The sequence below is a fragment of the Candoia aspera genome, chromosome 1 (assembly GCF_035149785.1).
Source record: "Candoia aspera isolate rCanAsp1 chromosome 1, rCanAsp1.hap2, whole genome shotgun sequence".
Classification (NCBI taxonomy): domain Eukaryota; kingdom Metazoa; phylum Chordata; class Lepidosauria; order Squamata; family Boidae; genus Candoia; species Candoia aspera.
Genome location: NC_086153.1, coordinates 116,494,890 through 116,513,108, shown reverse-complemented (window position 1 = coordinate 116,513,108; position 18,219 = coordinate 116,494,890). Strand labels below are relative to the sequence as shown.

Genomic DNA, 18,219 nt, shown 5'->3' with positions numbered 1-18,219 from the left:
CAAGTTCTGTTAGGATAAGCAACGTTGAAGTTTGAAATTGGTAGAAAAATGGTGAAGCAATAATTCTTCAGGGCCAGATGAGTTGCATTCTGAGAAACTGGGGAAGCATGCTGATGGTCTGGCCAAACCTTTGTATATTATCTGTGAGAATCATGGAGGAAGACCAGAGTGCTAGATTATTCTTCAAAAAAAGGGAAAAAGAAGAATCCTGGGAATGAAAGGTCAATCGATCTGACTTTTATAGTAGGGAGTACTTTAGAGCAGATCATAAAGTGATCAGTCTGCAAACACCTTGAAAACAATGTGATAATTATCTTTTATTTTTATTAGAATTTTACAATACAAATATAAAAAAGATAGGAAATTAAGAAAACAAAGGCGTCTATGAGGCTTCAAATACTCAGAAATTGCTCCTAATGTTAGGCTGCACCAAGTATTCATGTGTTTTTGCAACATGCATTTTTGATAACATTTCACTAAATAAATTGGTCCCAGAGTCCTTTGAATCCTTCACTTTAATCATTTTATAATTTGCAACATTCCATATTTTTATGGTGTTAATCTCTGTTTAGAGAGCCAATTTCATGTAGTGGTTAAGGCATCAGGTTGGAAACTGGGATACTGTGAATTCTAGTCCTGCCTTAGGCATGAAAGCCAGCTGGGTGACCTTGGGCCAGTCATTCTCTCTCAGTCCTAGGAAGAAGGCAATGGCAAGCCACTTAACAAAATCTTGCCAAGAAAACTGCAGGGACTAATCCAGACAGTCGCCAGCAGTCAAGACTGACTCAAAGACAAATTTCTCCCTCCCTCCCTCCTTCTCTGTTTCACAATATGCATAGAATAACAGTTTGGGTAATAGATTTAATGTATAATAATTTGTTTTACTTTTAAAAAATAGGTCTGATTTTACTTAAAAAATAAGTGCACAGTCTGAGGCACCAAGGTTGCATGTGCCCCTCAAAAGCCTTGAAAGTTGCCTCAAAAACTTTCTACGGTTGTTAGAAATGAAAAATATTAATGTGAGAGAAAAGGAGAATTAATGAATATGTGATAGGGAGGTAATTCAATTAGAATTTAATTTTAGTTTTTAAGACCAAACCCATTTATTTTTCAAAGTTTCCAGCATTTTGAAACTTTATTATCAAATTACTGTTTATTTGAAAATAAATGTTTATTGATTTGTCTGTTCCTACAGATTGCAGATATAGACTGTAAAGATGCTTTAGAAATGATCTGTAATCTAGAATCTGAAGGAGATGAAAAGAGTGCTCTGATTCTGTGTGCAGCATTCTTATCTCGGCAGCTACAGCAAGGAGAAATGTATTGTGCATGGTAGGTTAGAATCTATTTGAACTCTATTGGAGTCAACATTTATATAGCATTTAGCAGTAAAATAAAGGCTTTTGTCAACAGATAACTAATGCCTTTGGTGTTATTTTTTTTAAATTAAAGGTCATGTAACATCAAATATTACACAGCAACATTAACGTTAAGGTCTTCAAAGCATCAATTTCTGGGTGCCTTTTTTCATTAGGAATTTAATGTTCTATTACTACATGTTGTAAACATGATTTTTATAATCCTTTTTGCGTTTTATGGCGCTTTTTGTGTGATCGTGAGACCTCATTGTTCCAATATATTTTTATGGAGCATTTGTTGGTAATAAGCAGACTTTTTAAATAAATATAAACTTATATTAGAACATAGTTAATTTTGAAATTTTCATACTCTTCTAAAGTAACATTGAAAATTTTATTTCCAGTATTTAGAAATTTTGGGTTAGTTTTGAAAATGTTCTTCTTAACATTTGAGGATGTTTTATGCACTGAGAAGTATGGAAAACATAATGGAAGTATGATTTGTAGCTTTCTTTCTTTTTTTTTACTCAGCTCCAGATCTCAAGAGGAATTTAGATGGAACAATATTCTCATCCCCTTAACAAAGAGAAAAAATAAGGGTCCCCCCCCCCATGGTCATCCTTGGTTGTGCTAATCTAGAACAAAAAACACCATAATTTCATAGAAAACTATTCTTCATTTTAAGGGATTATGTTTTTCTGCCAAAATGCATAGGGTGTCTCGATTATTATTCCCAGAGTTGACGAGTGGTAGATGCATAGCATGCCCTCAGAGAAATTATTTCAAATTTCTACCCTACTGCAATCCAAACAGACTCTCAATGACTCACAGTGAGAATAAAACACAAAATATATAGCAATACAAAAAAGATACCTAAACCCACTAACAACAATTAAATGGCATCATACCCCAAGTGCCCTCCAATAGAGTTCTGTTTTCTGCTACTTCAGGAAGGTGGATAATGTCTGGACTAAATGAACCTCCAATGGGAAGCCATTACAGAGGGTCAGCCCTACTGAAAAATAATTCTGAGTTCTGACCCCCTTGTTCTCCCCAAAGTGGAAAACAACCAGCTGCTTCTCCTGGCACAATTAAATTGCCAAAGGTGATTCCAGTGGAGAGATGTGATCCTATAAGTAACTTGGGACAAAGTTATAAAGGGCTTTATAGATTAACACCAGAACTTCAAATTGCACTCAGAAGTTAATAGGGAGCCAATGCAGGGCCTTCAACACAGTTATAACATTCTACCAACTATTGCCAGTGAGCAACCAGGCCATTGCATTTTGTGCCAGTTAAAGCTGCCAGGTAGTCTTTAAAGGCAGGGCCATGTAGAATGCATTACAGTAGTCTAAGTTGGTGGTGATGAGAGCATAAGCCACCATAGTGAAGTTCTCATATCCTAGGTAAGACTGCAACTGGCTCAGCTGAAGCTAGGCAAAGGCCCTCCTGGCCACAGGGTCTAATGCTTCTTTAGGGTAATGCAACGCCATCCAGAGTCACCACTGGGACCATAGGAGAGCCCTAGTGTACAGACAGTAACTTTGTCTTGCTGGAGTTCAACTTTAGTCTGTCCAGTCCCATTCAGACCCTCATAGCCTCCAGGCACCCGGAAAGATTTCAACAGCATCTCCAGTGCTGCCTGGGATCTTGATGTAAAGCTGGATATCATCAATATTCTAATGGTACCAGACCCCAAACTGCCAGATGACTTCCCCCAGTGGCTTCATGTGGGTACTGAATAACAGGAGGGAGGGTACTGACTCTTGCAGTATCCCACCAGGGAACAACCAACTTGCCAAACTCTACTCCCCTATCACCAACATCTTGAACCATCCACTAAGGAAGGAGTGAAACCACTAAAAAAAGGAATGCCTCCAATCCTCAACCACTTTACATGGTCCAGAAGGATAGCATTGTCAATGGTAGTGAAGGTGGTTTGGAAGTCCAAAGGGACCAGGACAGACATAGTACCCCTGTTCAGTTCCTCAACAAAGGTGATCCACCAAGAATGTCTCTGCCCCATGCCTGGGCCTGAACCCTGACTGTTAATCCAGATAATACATTTAGTCTAGGGCACTCTGTAGTTGGCCCTGAACTACTGTCTCAATAATCTTCGCCAAAAAGAGAAGGTTGGATACCAGGCAATTTGTTTGTTTGTTTGTTTATCAAATTTGTCACTGCCCATCTTCTCCAACTGGAGGGACTCTTGGCAGTTTACGATATAAAACAATAAATATATAATAAAATTTCAATATAAAACACACTATAAAACAATTTCACAGAGCTACCAAATATAATAAAATCCAGATGGCTGTGGTCTCATTCAGTCATTGTGTAGGAGGGGCACTTCAAGGCACTAGCCAACCCCAAGTATGACTGTTCTCCCTTCCCCAAGCCCGGTGGCAGAGCCAGGTCTTCAAATTCCTCCGGAAGGCTAGGAGCAATGGGGCTAATCTCACCGGGGGCAAGATGTTCCAAAGGGTGGGCACTACTGCAGAGAAGGCCTGCTTCCTGGACCCCACCAGATGGAATTCTCTTATCGGCAGGGTCCATAGCATGCCCTCTCTGCATGATCGGGTGGGATGGGCTGATGAAGCGGGGAAGAGGCGGTCCTTCAGGTAACCTGGTCCCATGCCATGTAGGGCTTTAAAGGCGATAACCAACACCTTGAATTGGACCTGGAAGCAGACTGATACCCAATGCAGCTCACGTAGCAAAGGTGTTATGTGTGCCCTTCTAGGGGCACCAAAAATAGCCCACGCAGCCGCATTCTGAACCAGCTGAAGCTTCCAGATACTCTTCAAGGGTAGCTCTATGTAGAGCACATTGCAATAGTCTATATGGGAGATAAGAAGGGCATGAGTAACTGTTCGAAGGGCCTCCAGTTCTTTAAACAGTTCTTTAATTAAAGTTGCCTAATGCCTTCAGATCCAAGGAGGGCCTGTTGAGGAAAGGACATATCAGTACATCCTTAACGGCTCTTGGCATTGCCCCCTCCCACAGCGAGGAACTCACAGCCTCCCAGATCTCAGGAACTACCCCCAGCTGCCCAAAGGACAGGTACATAGATAACTGAGGGGGGGGCACTGTACCCACTTCCTTGGAGATTACAGGCCAGATAACGCCACAAGACAATGGTCCAGTAACCACAAAGACCCCACCAAAGTGGAGTCCAGATCAAGTGAATACTAGCAAAATGTGCTAACTAGTCACAACGGCTAGCTGGTAACTATGCTGGGTCGCTCTTGCTTTAAAGAGAGTTAACCACCTGAAATAGGGCTGCTGAATGACAACCTATCAACACAATAAGAGAATGCTTTGTCTCTTTCATTGTTGGAATAGGCCAAAACTTGGCCATGTCCCTGTGCTCAGCCAGATTTCCTCTTCGTTGTTCTCCACTTCTACTTCAGGCACCGTTTCTACTGCTTAATCTCCTAGAGGTCTTCTGAGAACAGAGGAGCCCTCTGGGATTGGCCAGTGGAGAAAGGCCACTTGGGGTTAGTTACATCAAGAGCCTAAGGTGCTGCCTCTTGCCTGTGACAAATCAGGCCCTCAACCAATTTACCTGCCAGATTATCAGGAAAATCCCTAAGTACTGCTGGAAACCAACAGATTTATAAGGCACCTGGGTGGGACCATCCAAATAGGTCCAACCGTGCAGATGAAAGGGTTGCAGTCAACTGCATTTGATCAGAAAGTGATTTAACTGTGGCAAAGAGAACATTCAGATCACATAATAAATGCTTTGAGGTAGAGACAAGTTCTAACTTGACTGCCTACATATGTTGGAGCCAAGATTACCTTGGATAAGCCCATGGTTGCTATGGAGGCCGTGAACTCCTGGGCTCTATCACACATGGCTCACTACCAAGCTGGTGATCAAATCAAGGAGCCCAGAAACATTAGATTTGTTGTTTATTCGTTTAGTCGCTTCCGACTCTTCGTGACTTCATGGACCAGCCCACGCCAGAGCTTCCTGTCAGTCGTCAACATCCCCAGCTCCCCCAGGGATGAGTCCGTCACCTCTAGAATATCATCCATCCATCTTGCCCTTGGTCGGCCCCTCTTCCTTTTGCCTTCCACTCTCTTAAAACAATTTTTTTTTTCTGAACAGAAAGATGGCTTTTAATTCTAATGAATAATGGCAAATAATAATACTGTGATGTTCTTATACCCTATCTTCCCAGCAATTGAAAACTTGTTTGATAAATTAGTTCTGTGTTATTTCAGTATTAATAATATAGTTACTTTTTTGGTAAAATTCTGTTTTCAGGGAACTGACTCTTTTCTGGAGTAAACTACAGCAAAGGGTAGAACCTTCTATACAAATATATTTGGAGAGATGCCGCCAACTGTCTGTATTAACAAAGACAGTGTACCACATTTTCTTCCTGATTAAAGTTATAAATTCTGAGGTAAGTATATGCAACATAATTATTTTTATCACAGTTTGAAATTAAAATAAAGTCTGACAATTGAAATAACATTGAATGTTGAGATACCATGAAGTTAGATAAGAAGGCCTTACCAGACAGGAATATGTTAGTTTCCTTTAATGTGTTTTAAAGGTAGAATTATTATAAGATGTTCTTAAAATAGATTATTTTAGAAATTAGATAGAAGCTGTAGCTAGGGAGTTTTGAACAGCTTCAGATATATACCAGCTGCCCCTTCTGTTGAAAAAGCAGATTTGATACCTGTCTTCCGTGTGGCTGTTTATACTCCTTTTTTTTTCTGAGTACTTTCTCAATCCATAGACTCCAATGTTTAATTGGTGAAAAATACACTTGTCAACTGAATGTTACAGAAGACTAAGAAGTGGACTTTGTGGCTCAGTTGGTACGGAGTGTAAAGCCTCACGTTGTTTACTTAGGCCTTAAACTATACGAAATATAAGAGCAAAAGCAAGCAAAGAAACGAAAAGCTGTATTCCCGGAATCATGTGGTTAAAGACACTTGCATGAATGGACTTACTCATTCCTCCCCACCCCTCTGCAGTCTCCTAGAAGTTCTTCCATTAGGCATATTTCTGTGGGGGAGTGTGGATAAAGGTAAGGGGAAGGGAAGAGTAGAAACCTCTTGTTGCATAAATATATTTCCCCTTGCTCTTCTCTAGGCCCAATTTACCTATTGGTTTTCAAGAGTGGGATTTACAGTAATCATTTATGAATGATTGTACTGACTCAAAAAGTTGATCTTTTTTCCTCCAAATTATATTAAGTAATTACTGCATATATGGAATATTGTTGATAGTTCAAAAACCTTGCTGAAATGCATCTTTGTTATGACAAAATTAGTGTTTTACAAAGAAATTAAGGGTACTTCTTAGAATGAGTATGAAGTCACAAATAAATAAAAATCTGAAATCTAACATTTGCCCCCTTGAAGTTATTAACACTGGCAACTCTTAAAGTTATAATTAATGCAAAATTAATTGAAATCAAAATTCAGGTTTACTTACATTTATAAACTTGGGAACTGGCATTAAATTTACAATATAATCTGTTTCTTGCTCTACAGATTGATGCTGCTGGACTTGCAACCTGCATTGAACTTTGTGTGAAAGCGTTGCGCTTGGAAGCTAGTGAGAATACAGAAGTCAAAATTTCCATTTGCAAGACAATATCTTGCTTATTACCTGATGATTTAGAGGTTAAACGTGCTTGCCAACTAAGTGAATTTCTTCTTGAACCTACTGTGGATGCATATTATGCTGTAGAGATGTTGTATAACCAGCCTGACCAGAAATATGATGAAGAAAACCTTCCAATTCCAAATTCATTACGCTGTGAGCTTTTACTTGTATTAAAAACTCAGTGGCCTTTTGATCCAGAATTTTGGGACTGGAAAATGCTAAAACGTCAGTGTCTAGCATTGATGGGAGAAGAGGCATCAATTGTATCTTCAATAGATGAACTGAATGACAGTGAAATGCATGAAAAGGTAGAGGACTGTCAAGATGAGAACAAAGAAACTTCAGCAAATGGGCTTTCTGGATATTTTGATGAAGCTACAAACTTGCTCAGAGGCATTAGAGATAAGAAGCAGAAAAACAGAGAAATAAAAAAATTAAGGGAGAGGGGATTCATATCTGCTAGGTTCAGGAACTGGCAAGCATACATGCAATATTGTGTGCTGTGTGATAAAGAATTTCTTGGACATAGAATAGTCAGGCATGCACAGAAACACTACAAGGATGGAATTTACAGTTGTCCAATATGTGCACAAAATTTTAATTCTAAAGAAACATTTGTTCCTCATGTAACACTACATGTTAAGAAGTCCAGTAAGGAAAGACTAGCTGCAATGAAACCACTGAGGAAATTAGGAAGGCCACCCAAAACAGCAACCACTGGTGTGAACAGAAAGAACAACACCTTAGTTAAGCAAGAACAACGACACATAAAAAAGAACAGTCTTTACGCAGCAGACTTCATTGTTTTTAATGACAATGATGGCTCAGATGATGAAAATTATGACAAAGACAAACCTTACATTCCAGAAATAATGCCAGTTCAAAAGCCATTGCCTGTCAATGAGTTTACCTGCCCTGTTACTTTGTGTAAAAAAGGCTTTAAATATTTCAAGAATTTGATTGCCCATGCAAAAGGTCATAAAGATAATGAAGAAGCTAAACGCTTTCTTGAAATGCAGAGCAAAAAAGTAATTTGCCAGTACTGTAGACGACATTTTGTAAGCGTTACCCACCTTAATGATCATTTACAAATGCACTGTGGTATCAAGCCCTATATTTGTATACAGATGAAATGTAAGGCCAGCTTTAACAGTTATGCTGAACTTTTGAGTCACAGAAAAGAGCACCCAGTCTTTAGGGCAAGATGCATGTTTCCCAAATGTGGGAGAGTATTTTCAGAAGCATATTTGCTTTATGATCATGAAGCTCAGCACTATAATACCTTCACCTGCAAACTTACAGGTTGTGGAAAAGTTTACCACTCACAGAATGAATTAGAAAAACATACTGAAGATCACACTAAATCTGAAAAAATACTACAGTCTGATGGTGATAGTAATTGCTCTCAATCTTTGGCAAATAATGAGAATACTGAAGAAGTCCATCCAGAAGAGATACTGGTGCTGCCACCTGATAGTAATGTAAATAACTGTGCCAAAGCAGAAAATTATGTCATGGATGAGATCCAGGATGAATCACTTGAGTCTGAGAGTACAAAACTATCAACTAATGTACTGGAACAGCCTAATTCAATCTCTGTTGACGGTAGGGAAGAATCTTTAACTACTGCAGCAAAGACAGAATCATTAGGCCCAGCCAGCAATGCTTTGATGCCTCTTCTAGGCCAAAAAATTCGAGAGAACATGGCAAAAAAAGGAAAACTATCTGCTGTAAATACTGCAATAGATAGTGGTGTACCTATAATCCATCCTTTTTGCTCAACAATTGAAGATACTTGCAGTGACCTTTCCGTTTTCCATGAAGGTAAGGAGGATGACTGTGTTGGCAAGTCTCAAACCATTTCCATGAATTCAGTCAAACTTGAACCTGATGCTCTTGCAACAAAAAGTCAAGAAAAAGAGAGTAGCCATATGTCCTTCACCACGCAAAGTCAGTTAGAGTGTCAGAATTTACTTTCTCCAAAGCCTCAGCTTGAAGAGAGTGTTAGGACAGCTGCTAATCTCTATAATCAACCTCTGAAGAATTTAGGAGACATTTCACTTGCTCCTACCCAGAACAATATAGGCACTTCTTTTTTACCCATCATACCATTGACGGCTCCAGTTCAGAAGTTTACTTGCCAGGTTGAAGGATGTACGCGAATCTACAATTCTTCTCAGAGCATTGGAAAACATATGAAGACAGCACATCCTGATCAATATGCTGCATTTAAAATGCAGTGCAAGAATAAGAAAAGTAAAAAAATAAGTTTGCAAACCCTGCCAAATGATAGCAAACCAGTTTATTTTTTACCATCGCAAGTGTCTACTCCTGCTAGTGATGTCTTTCCTCAACAAACCAAAACCAGCTTAAATCCTACTTGTACAAGTCAGCTGCAGCAACTGTCAAATGTTCTTTTTCCAACACGTTTGGAAAATACAACTAATTCATTATTACCGATTGTGGAAAATGTTGGTCTCTCTTCCCATATTAAAAGTGAATCAGAAAATGCATTAAGCTCGCAGTTGGGAAGTATGTCCAGTGCAACTTTACCTTCACAGTTGGATGATTTAGAAAAGCCAGTTATGCCTCTGAACATTGACAGTGGTTCTGATCCTTTCCTTCCATTACCTGCAGAAAATGGGCTAATTTCTCTTTTCCCTTCCCCAGCTCACAATAGTCCAAGTTCTGTCTTCTCACAAATGGAGAATACCAATCATTTTTCTTCCCAACTAGAAGGTAATACAAATTCTTTTTCAAAAGAGGAAAGTGTTGACATACTCTTTCCTTCACAAATAAATAATGAAAGTAACTTTGGTGAAACCACTCCACAGCCTCTTATATCAGAAAAGACAAAAAAGGATCGTAGGCGAGGTACAGATGGAAAAGACAGAAAGCCAAAGCATAATAAGCGGGCAAAATGGCCAGCAATTATCAGGGATGGGAAATTTATTTGTAGTAGATGTTACAGGGTTTTTTCTAATCCTAGATCACTTGGTGGTCATCTGTCTAAACGATCCTATTGTAAACCTTTGGATGAATCTGAAATTTCTCCTGAAGCTCTACAGCTTAATGGACAGTCCTCCCTACTTGCAAGTATGATTCTTTCTTCAAATGCTTTAAGCTTACAACAGCAGCAGGAATCAACTTATAATCCAGATGCATGTTTTAAGGAACCATCGTTTCTGCAGCTGCTTGCTAATGAAAATCGGTCAGCTACCATTTTGCAGAATTTGTTTCCACGGACCAACATGACAAGTTTTAATCCAAGTGAAAATGAGGAAGGAAATGAAATTATCAAACAGGCCTTGGAAACTGCAGGAATTCCAAGTACTTTTGATTCTACAGATACATTACCACATATAATTACAACCAGTTGTGTTACTGGTACTACACAAATAAATACAACAGTTTTGCCAAATCCAGGCATATCACCTTCATTACCAACAATTTGCAACCCATCTACCTTGCTCACAGACCAAAACAGAACACTTAACACCAAAATTTCATCAGAAGAATGCAGCAGTTTACCTGTGTTTTCAGATGATTTAATACTTAAGACTATTGAAAATGGCTTGTGCCCCCATCTGGTTTCTAGTTCTGCTGCCACAACACATAATTTGGGAAACAGTGCTCCACGTGTTTCAGTCATAAGTAGCATCAAAAATTCAGAAGTATGTAGCTTGAGTAAAAATGGTGGTTCAAAGAAAAAGAAGAAAACACCCATTCCTTTGGTTGTACCTCACATTTCACAAAAGTTGGTAGTTAATGATTTAGCAGGCTTAGGACTTATCGCTAGAAATGTTGAAGGGAGTATGCAAGCAACAGGAGAAAATTTTCAGTCAAACGTATTGGCAAATTGTGAAACTCAAGTGTTAATGGAAAACCTTGCACAGAAATTAAGTAATGTTGACAGTGAACTAACAGCAGGTATCAAAGAAAACTTAAAGACTAGTGAAGAAAACCATGTAGAAATAGGTCCCTTGTCATTGAAAAATGAAAATGGTGATTCTCAGGTTACTTTGGAATCTTGCATTCCAGAAAAGTCCAATTTTGAGATTTCAAATGATAACATCGTTCAGAATTTTGAGAAAACTCTTGAAATAATTAAAACAACTATGAACTCTCAGAAGATTGAAGTTAAAAGTGAAATCCAAGAGATATCTATTGAATCAATACGGAGCCCACAAAACAGTACTGTTCAGTGTGTTTTTGAAAACCCTGCACAACTCCCTAAACCCAATTCTACTCAGTGCATAAAACATACACAGAATGTCACCCTTCCTAAAACGAATCAATCTGAAGCCTCTCCTAAAGATGATACTCAACTTACAGAAATTTTAGAGGGCTTGAAAAAGCTGAATTTAGAAAGTGAAACATCAAATCAAGTACTCAATGATATAACTCATTGTCTTCCAGTAGATACATTAATGCCGCAAGTCCTTATTCCAGGTGTAACAACTGAGACCACGTCTCTTGTCCAGACATCTTCAGAAATACATCCTATGTTTGGTGAAAAGGTCCATAAGCCATTTATGTGCCAGGCTCCAGGTTGTAATTATAGTGCCATGACAAAGGATGCATTATTTAAACACTACAGCAAAATACATCAGTACACTGCAGAAATGATTCTTGAAATTAAGAAACACCAATTAAAATATGCTCCATTTAAATGTGTTGTTGCTAACTGTACGAAAACATTTACAAGAAATTCTAACCTCCGGGCACACTGTCAGCTGGTACATCATTTTACAACAGAGGAAATGGTAAAATTAAAGCTAAAAAGGCCTTATGGACGACGATCCCAAAACAAAACCATAAATGTAACACCAAGACCTAATGAATTAAAAAACATGCCATATGTGCCATATTCTCAAAGAGAATCACAATTGACTAGGGAGCTTGATCTGAAGGAAGAAACAGTCATAGAAGCTATGAAGGTTCCAGAAAGATTGATACCAGAAGCAGCAATACCAGAAAATTCTCCTGATATCCCTGAAAAATTAGAAAAACCCTCCCAAATAGTTCCAGTTCCTCTAGAAATTCATAATATACCCATACTTAATAATAGTCAAGTACAACCCAAATTACGCAAGATCAGAAGGCATAGGAAAGAAGAAGAAAGAAAGCATAAAAAGCCAATTCCCAAACCTTTGGAATTGCCAACTAGTTATAATCCCTATAGACCTTACAGGTGTGTGCATCAAGGTTGTTTTGCAGCTTTTACAATACAACAGAATTTGATTCTGCACTATCAAGCTGTACACAAATCTGATCTACCATCGTTCTCTTTGGAGACGGAAGAAGAAAGTGAACCAAGTAAAGAAGATGAGGCTGATAAGGAAGAGAGCAACGCAACTGAAACTGTGAAAGAATTCAGATGTGAAGTGAGAAATTGCTCTAGGATATTTCAAGAAGTTACTAGTCTTATTCAGCACTATATGAAACTTCATGAGATGACTCCTGAAGAAATTGGTAGTATGAAGTCAGCCTTGGATATTGGAAGATTCCCCTGCGATCAGTCTGAGTGTAAATCATCATTTACAACTTACATTAATTATATTATTCATCTTGAGACAGATCATGACATAAAAATAAAGCAGAGCAAAACAGAAGATTGCATGTACAAATGTGATTGTGAAGGTTGCGACCGTATTTACGCAACAAGGTCTAATCTTCTACGGCACATTTTTAATAAGCATAATGATAGGCATAAAGATCATTTAATAAGACCTAGGAGATTCCTGACACCAGGTCAGGAAAATATTTCAATTAAAGCTAATCAAGAGAAAGTCATGAAAATTAAACATAAAGGATTAAAATACAGGGCAGGAAAAAATGGAAACAAAATATCAATTAGAGCCAAGCGAAAGAAGGCAATAACTGTAGAAGACAAAAACCCCAAACTGGGGCAGGTTGATGAAAACCAAGCATATTCTTTGAAATGTGGAAAGTATATTTATTCAATAAAGACAAAAGATGATGCTTTATCTGAATGCAATAACAAATTTATTGTACAGTATCCATGTATGATAAAAGGTTGCTTATCAGTTGTCACAAGTGAGAATAATGTAATTCGGCACTATAAATGTCACAAGTTATCTAAAGCATTTACTTTACAACACCGAGATCTCTTAATCATCTCAAACAAGCATTCAAAGTCTTCAGGACAAGAGGTCTCTTCACGAAATGAAGCAACTGAGGACAACATTTGTGATGTAAAAGAAGTGCCGCTACATTTGCCAGACACCTGTGAGAACTTGAGGCCCTCTCTGCTGGTGGTGCAGAAAGAACCAGAAAAGACGGAGAAGGATGAAGTGGATGAGCTTGCTGAACTGTTTATTACCAAACTTATTAATGAGGATCTTGCAAGTTCAGAAAACCACGTAAAGGCCTCCTCCGATGTAAATAGTGATGGTCAAGAAACTAGTTCTCTTTCAGAAAAGCAAAGCATAAATAGTAATTTTAAAAGACTAAACAAAGAAAAAAATATCTCCCAAAGTAAAAAGAGAAAAGTTGAAAAGCAGGAAGAGATCCTGGCTGTTGAATTAAGCAGTGTGCAAAGAGAGGAAGAAAGTGCTGTTGCTATTCAAACTGTTGAAGAACAATCTTCAACTTTTGATTGGAGTTCATTTAAGCCCATGGGATTTGAAGTGTCATTCCTCAAGTTCCTTGAAGAATCTGCAGTGAAGCAGAAGAAAAACACAGAAAGGGGGGGTTATAATAATTGTGGAACCAGGAAAGGTTCTCATTCTAACTCAAGAAAGTCTAATGAAAAGAGCACTGTTGTGAGAACACGATCATGTTCAGAAAGTGAAACTCGTGTACAGTTTGCTAATCCATCACAATTTCAGTGTAGCGGTACTGTAAAAATAGTTTTAGATAAGACTTTTAAAGATTGCACTGAGCGTGTATTGAAGCAGCTTCAGGAAATGAAACCTATTGTCAGTCTGATAAGACTTGATAGACATTGGGAAGCAAAACTAAAGGTTACAAAATAATCAGGTAATATGAGCGGACTCCTTGTTCTGATCATTAATGTATATCTGTACTGCATTTTTTTTTAATGTTGAGTAGGAAGCCATGGAGCATGATACTATTTCTTAAGGTGGTTTTTGGGTTTTGTTTTTGTTTGTTTTGTTTTGTTTTTTTGAAGTGATTTAACCTAGCAAGTTCATGACAGTTGTCATGTAAATTTATTTTTTATCCCTATGGGACTTGGAACAGAATCATTGTTTCAGTTTTGTAAATAATTGATCAAAACCTCAATTTTTTTATCAAATGTCCTTTTCCATGACTGAAATCTTTGTGAATTGTCTGTGGTATCTTTTGCCGGGTCACTGCTCATATATAACAGTACTTTTTATTTGTAGATACATTTTTGTATATATTTATTATTGTAAATCATTCGCTGCAAATGGCAGTCTGTAAGTCTGAAATATTAAATGACACATTTATATTCAGAATTTTAATTTGTAACTAAGTGATCCAGTTTTTAAAATGTTCTTTTAAACTTAAAATTTTTTGAAGTAAAAACTAGGTGAGTTTACCATATCCAATTTATTTTACCTAAATTGTGTGTATAGGAGAGAAAGTGATCAGATCACACTTAATGGTTAAAATACATACTGACACAGTTGTATTTGTAACTGCTAATGTCCAATATTATTGGATAGTATTCATATGTAGCTAACTCAGAAAGTTTTCCTACAACTGCGTATGCATTGCTTTTAATCAGATTGAAAACTTCCACTTCCATAATATGATGGAAATGTAAATTTTAAATAGTTTGCTGGCAGTAAAAATTTAAACACCATTTGGTATTAAACAATCCATCGTGAATGTGCTAGAAAATTAGTAGTGTGGAGCAGTGTATATATTTGAGGTGGTGATTTGTGAAGTAGCCCAGTATTGCCTTAAATAAAATCACATTTCATTTCTTGTTTTACACATTTTTATCTTCCAAAAGTTCTTTTTCTTTTGAAATTTTTGATTGGTGTAGAGAGTAACTTCTATAGCACTGCTTTGCAAACAGTGCTTTCTAAAGAATGAATTTTGAAACTAGTTTTGATTTACCACCTTTATATCTATTTGTAATATGTGTTCACAGTAGCATTACAATATAAAAGTGCTATTCAAACAGAAGATCTTCAGAAGAGGCAAGACAGTTTCCTTTTTTCCAGTTGCAACTGGAACTAAATTTCTTCTTGCCTACTATGTATGCTTTGAAATATTTGTGAGTACTAATGTACTAGCTATTAACTTCATGGAGCGCGATGTGTATTGGAGCAGATAAACCTTGGTTACAGTTGCTAGTCCCTCCCTCATCCTGTATGCTGGTCATATCTTTATGGAATTGAAAGATTGAAAGTAGGCCATATTTTAGTATCTTGGAATCATCTTTCCCAGAATCACAAGGGAAAGAAATACAAAATTGTTTCCCATCTGCTGGTAGTCAGAATGATGAAGTATAACCTATCTTCTTCCTTACTCCTTGGTGTATCAGAACAGAAGAAAGCCTTATAGATGTTCCTATACTTAGTTCTTAGTGACGGACTTATACTTAGTTATATAGTCAGTTATACTTAGTTCTTAGTGACGGACTTATACTTAGTTCTTAGTGACGGACTCGACCTTGGGGGAGCAGGGGGTGGAGATGACCAACAGGAAGCTCTGGTGTGGGCAGGTCCATGAAGTCACGAGTTGGAAGCGACTGAACGAATAAACTTACTTAGTTCTACCCATGCTTCTTCTTTTTCCTGCCTTTGAGTCAGTCTTAAATCCTGGTGACTACCTGGGCAAGTTCCTGCAGTTTTCTTGGCAAGATTTTCAGAAGTGGTTTGCCCTTGCCTGCTTCCTAGGGCTAGGAGAAAGGGATTGACCCAAGGTCACCCAGCTGGCTTCAGGCCTAAGGCAGGACTCAGTCTCCTGCCTTCTAATCACCTTTAACCATTATACCAAACTGGCTCTCTTACCCATGCATAGCAGCAGTAAAAATTCCAGTTCAGACTCAGGAGTGTTTCTGCTTTCATGTATCCATCTATGAATATAATTAGTACAATTTCCTTTTCATATGAAAATACATGTGTGATAGAAATGGGGAAAAAAAATCTGTGTTCTGTAATATCAAATGGATATGAAAGCCTGAAGGAAGAAGAAAAATAAGGCTACATTATCTTTCAGGTTTCTTATTTTAAATGTTTTAAACATAGCTTATTTGAACATTTAAATGTAAACACTAAATATTGACGAATTGCTTCTTTTCAAAATCTGCTAAGTAACATTTGTACCCTTTCACTTCACTCTGTATAAGCCAGCCACAACCGAATCTCATGTAGCTGTGAAGCATTCCTTAACGTTGCTTCATCAGAATGCCTAACACCACTCTCCTGAGTCCCTCCACAGGTTCCTATGATGTGCAGTCCCAACCCCCCAGTTATTGGCCTTTTTGTATTGTGTGTCATCTAAAGTTGCAGTTGCAGGTAGGTGAGGGCAGGCAATGACTAAGCGTGCGTTTGTGCTGTTGGTGAATGGCAAGTAGGAATGTTCCTGGAAACATTTTTCCCTTTCAATAGCGGTGCAAATGAGTTTGATGATAGATAGATAGATAGATAGATAGATAGATATGTGTGTGTGTGTGTGTGTGTGTGGTGTTTTTTCCTGAGTTCTGAGTGCCCTTCAGCAGTTTATTAACCCCTTTCTGTCTAGTGTCTACAGCTACTCAATAAAAAGCCCCTCTTTTAAAAAAAAAAAATACCATGAAGACTCCCACAGCACTTAGCATGTTAATCACTATCCAGACCTAGAAGGAAACTAAATGTAGAAGGAGTGGGAAAATAATACTGTATTGGCAACCAGCAGGTTTCCCGTCCTCTTTTGCACCCCAACAGTTTACAGCATCTAGATCAGTACAATGAAATTCCTCCACAAAAGGAATTTTGTGTTTAGTATATTGTAAGAGTCATTGTAACATACAAATAAAAGTCATCTAAGAATTTTCAGTGACACTGGGTTAACAGTCTCAGCCAGAATGTTTTGTTCGTCTATTTCCCATTGGAAGTAGTGTCTTGCACGAAGCTTGGTTCTTGAATGTGCTTTTGTATGTCCTTTCCCCAGTGTTACTCTTGTGCTTTTTAATATTTACTGTGAAGAAACCACAGCCTTCTTCTGCACTGTGCATGCCTCATGAAAAACAGATTTGGAAATACAGTGTATCTGCTTGGGTGAAGGCTGACTTCCAACGCATGCCAGACACTCTTTAGAAGGGGAGATGGGACAGATTTCTGAATCAGGCTTTTTTGAGTAATAAAACATCCTACACATATGTGCATTCGGCATTCCTACAATCAAATGAACATTCCATCTCAGCATTCATAAAAACTGTGAAGTCTGTAAAGCAAATCATTTGAAATAAAGCAGCTGCTTAAGGTTCATCTGCTTGCTGCTTAAATTTACTGGGCCCAAATTCTGAAATCCATATAATTATATAGGAAACACACCAGAATATTGCATATAAATGAATGTGTAATGTTATTTTTATAGCAATAGCTTCTTCAGTTTTAAGTTTTCCTGGAATTTAATAGTAAAGAGTTCAGTGCAAAAGCCATAGCTTGGGCAAATGCCAAGAAAAATTCAAGTCTGTTTCTTATTGGCAATTCCAAAGTGGTACTTCTTTTCCAATAATTAAAAATGTATTACTGTGAAGTAATGATTGAAGAAACAGTTTTATTGTTCTAGCTATGCCTGTATTAGGATAGAGAAATTCTGAATTTTTGGACACCTATAAATGTAAAAATATACATGTAAAAAGAGGCTGTGTTCTTTCCATAAAGTACAATTTTGGCCCTCCGAATAGAATCTGCTCAGGTATAGTTCAGGTCCTTGGGAATAGAGATAGTACCAGATTCTTGCTCAGGAAGAAGTTGGCTCTTTAGGGACTGTATGTTCGGAATACTTTTATTCTGTAATTGAGTTCAGCAAGAATGAAGAGGCATGGAATAGTGGGGAAGGAAAATACTACATTTCCAAAGGTAATTTACAACCTGTTGCCTAAATTGATCATGATGACAGTGGGTTAGAAAAGCAACCGTAAATTGCTGCAGTAAAATTGGCAACTTGGCCCAAATTTGCCAACTGGAGGAATACTGGGTTTTCTCCCCCATGCACTGAGTTGTCCATTAAGAGAAATAGGAGGGATCACTGGTTTGAGGTACTTCGCTGTTA

The 18,219-nt window shown here is 37.9% G+C and overlaps 1 protein-coding gene across 1 annotated transcript in view; it reads left to right on the top strand.

Moving 5' to 3' along the window:
* ZNF292 (zinc finger protein 292) overlaps positions 1-14,948 on the top strand; it is a 35,894-nt gene extending 20,946 nt beyond the window's left edge. The window contains exons 6-8 of the mRNA XM_063312372.1: positions 1,196-1,332; positions 5,635-5,776; positions 6,882-14,948. Of these exons, the coding sequence (XP_063168442.1) occupies positions 1,196-1,332; positions 5,635-5,776; positions 6,882-13,997 (7,395 nt within the window). The 3' untranslated portion in view covers positions 13,998-14,948. The remainder of the gene's footprint in view (positions 1-1,195; positions 1,333-5,634; positions 5,777-6,881) is intronic.
* Positions 14,949-18,219: the final 3,271 nt, after the last annotated feature.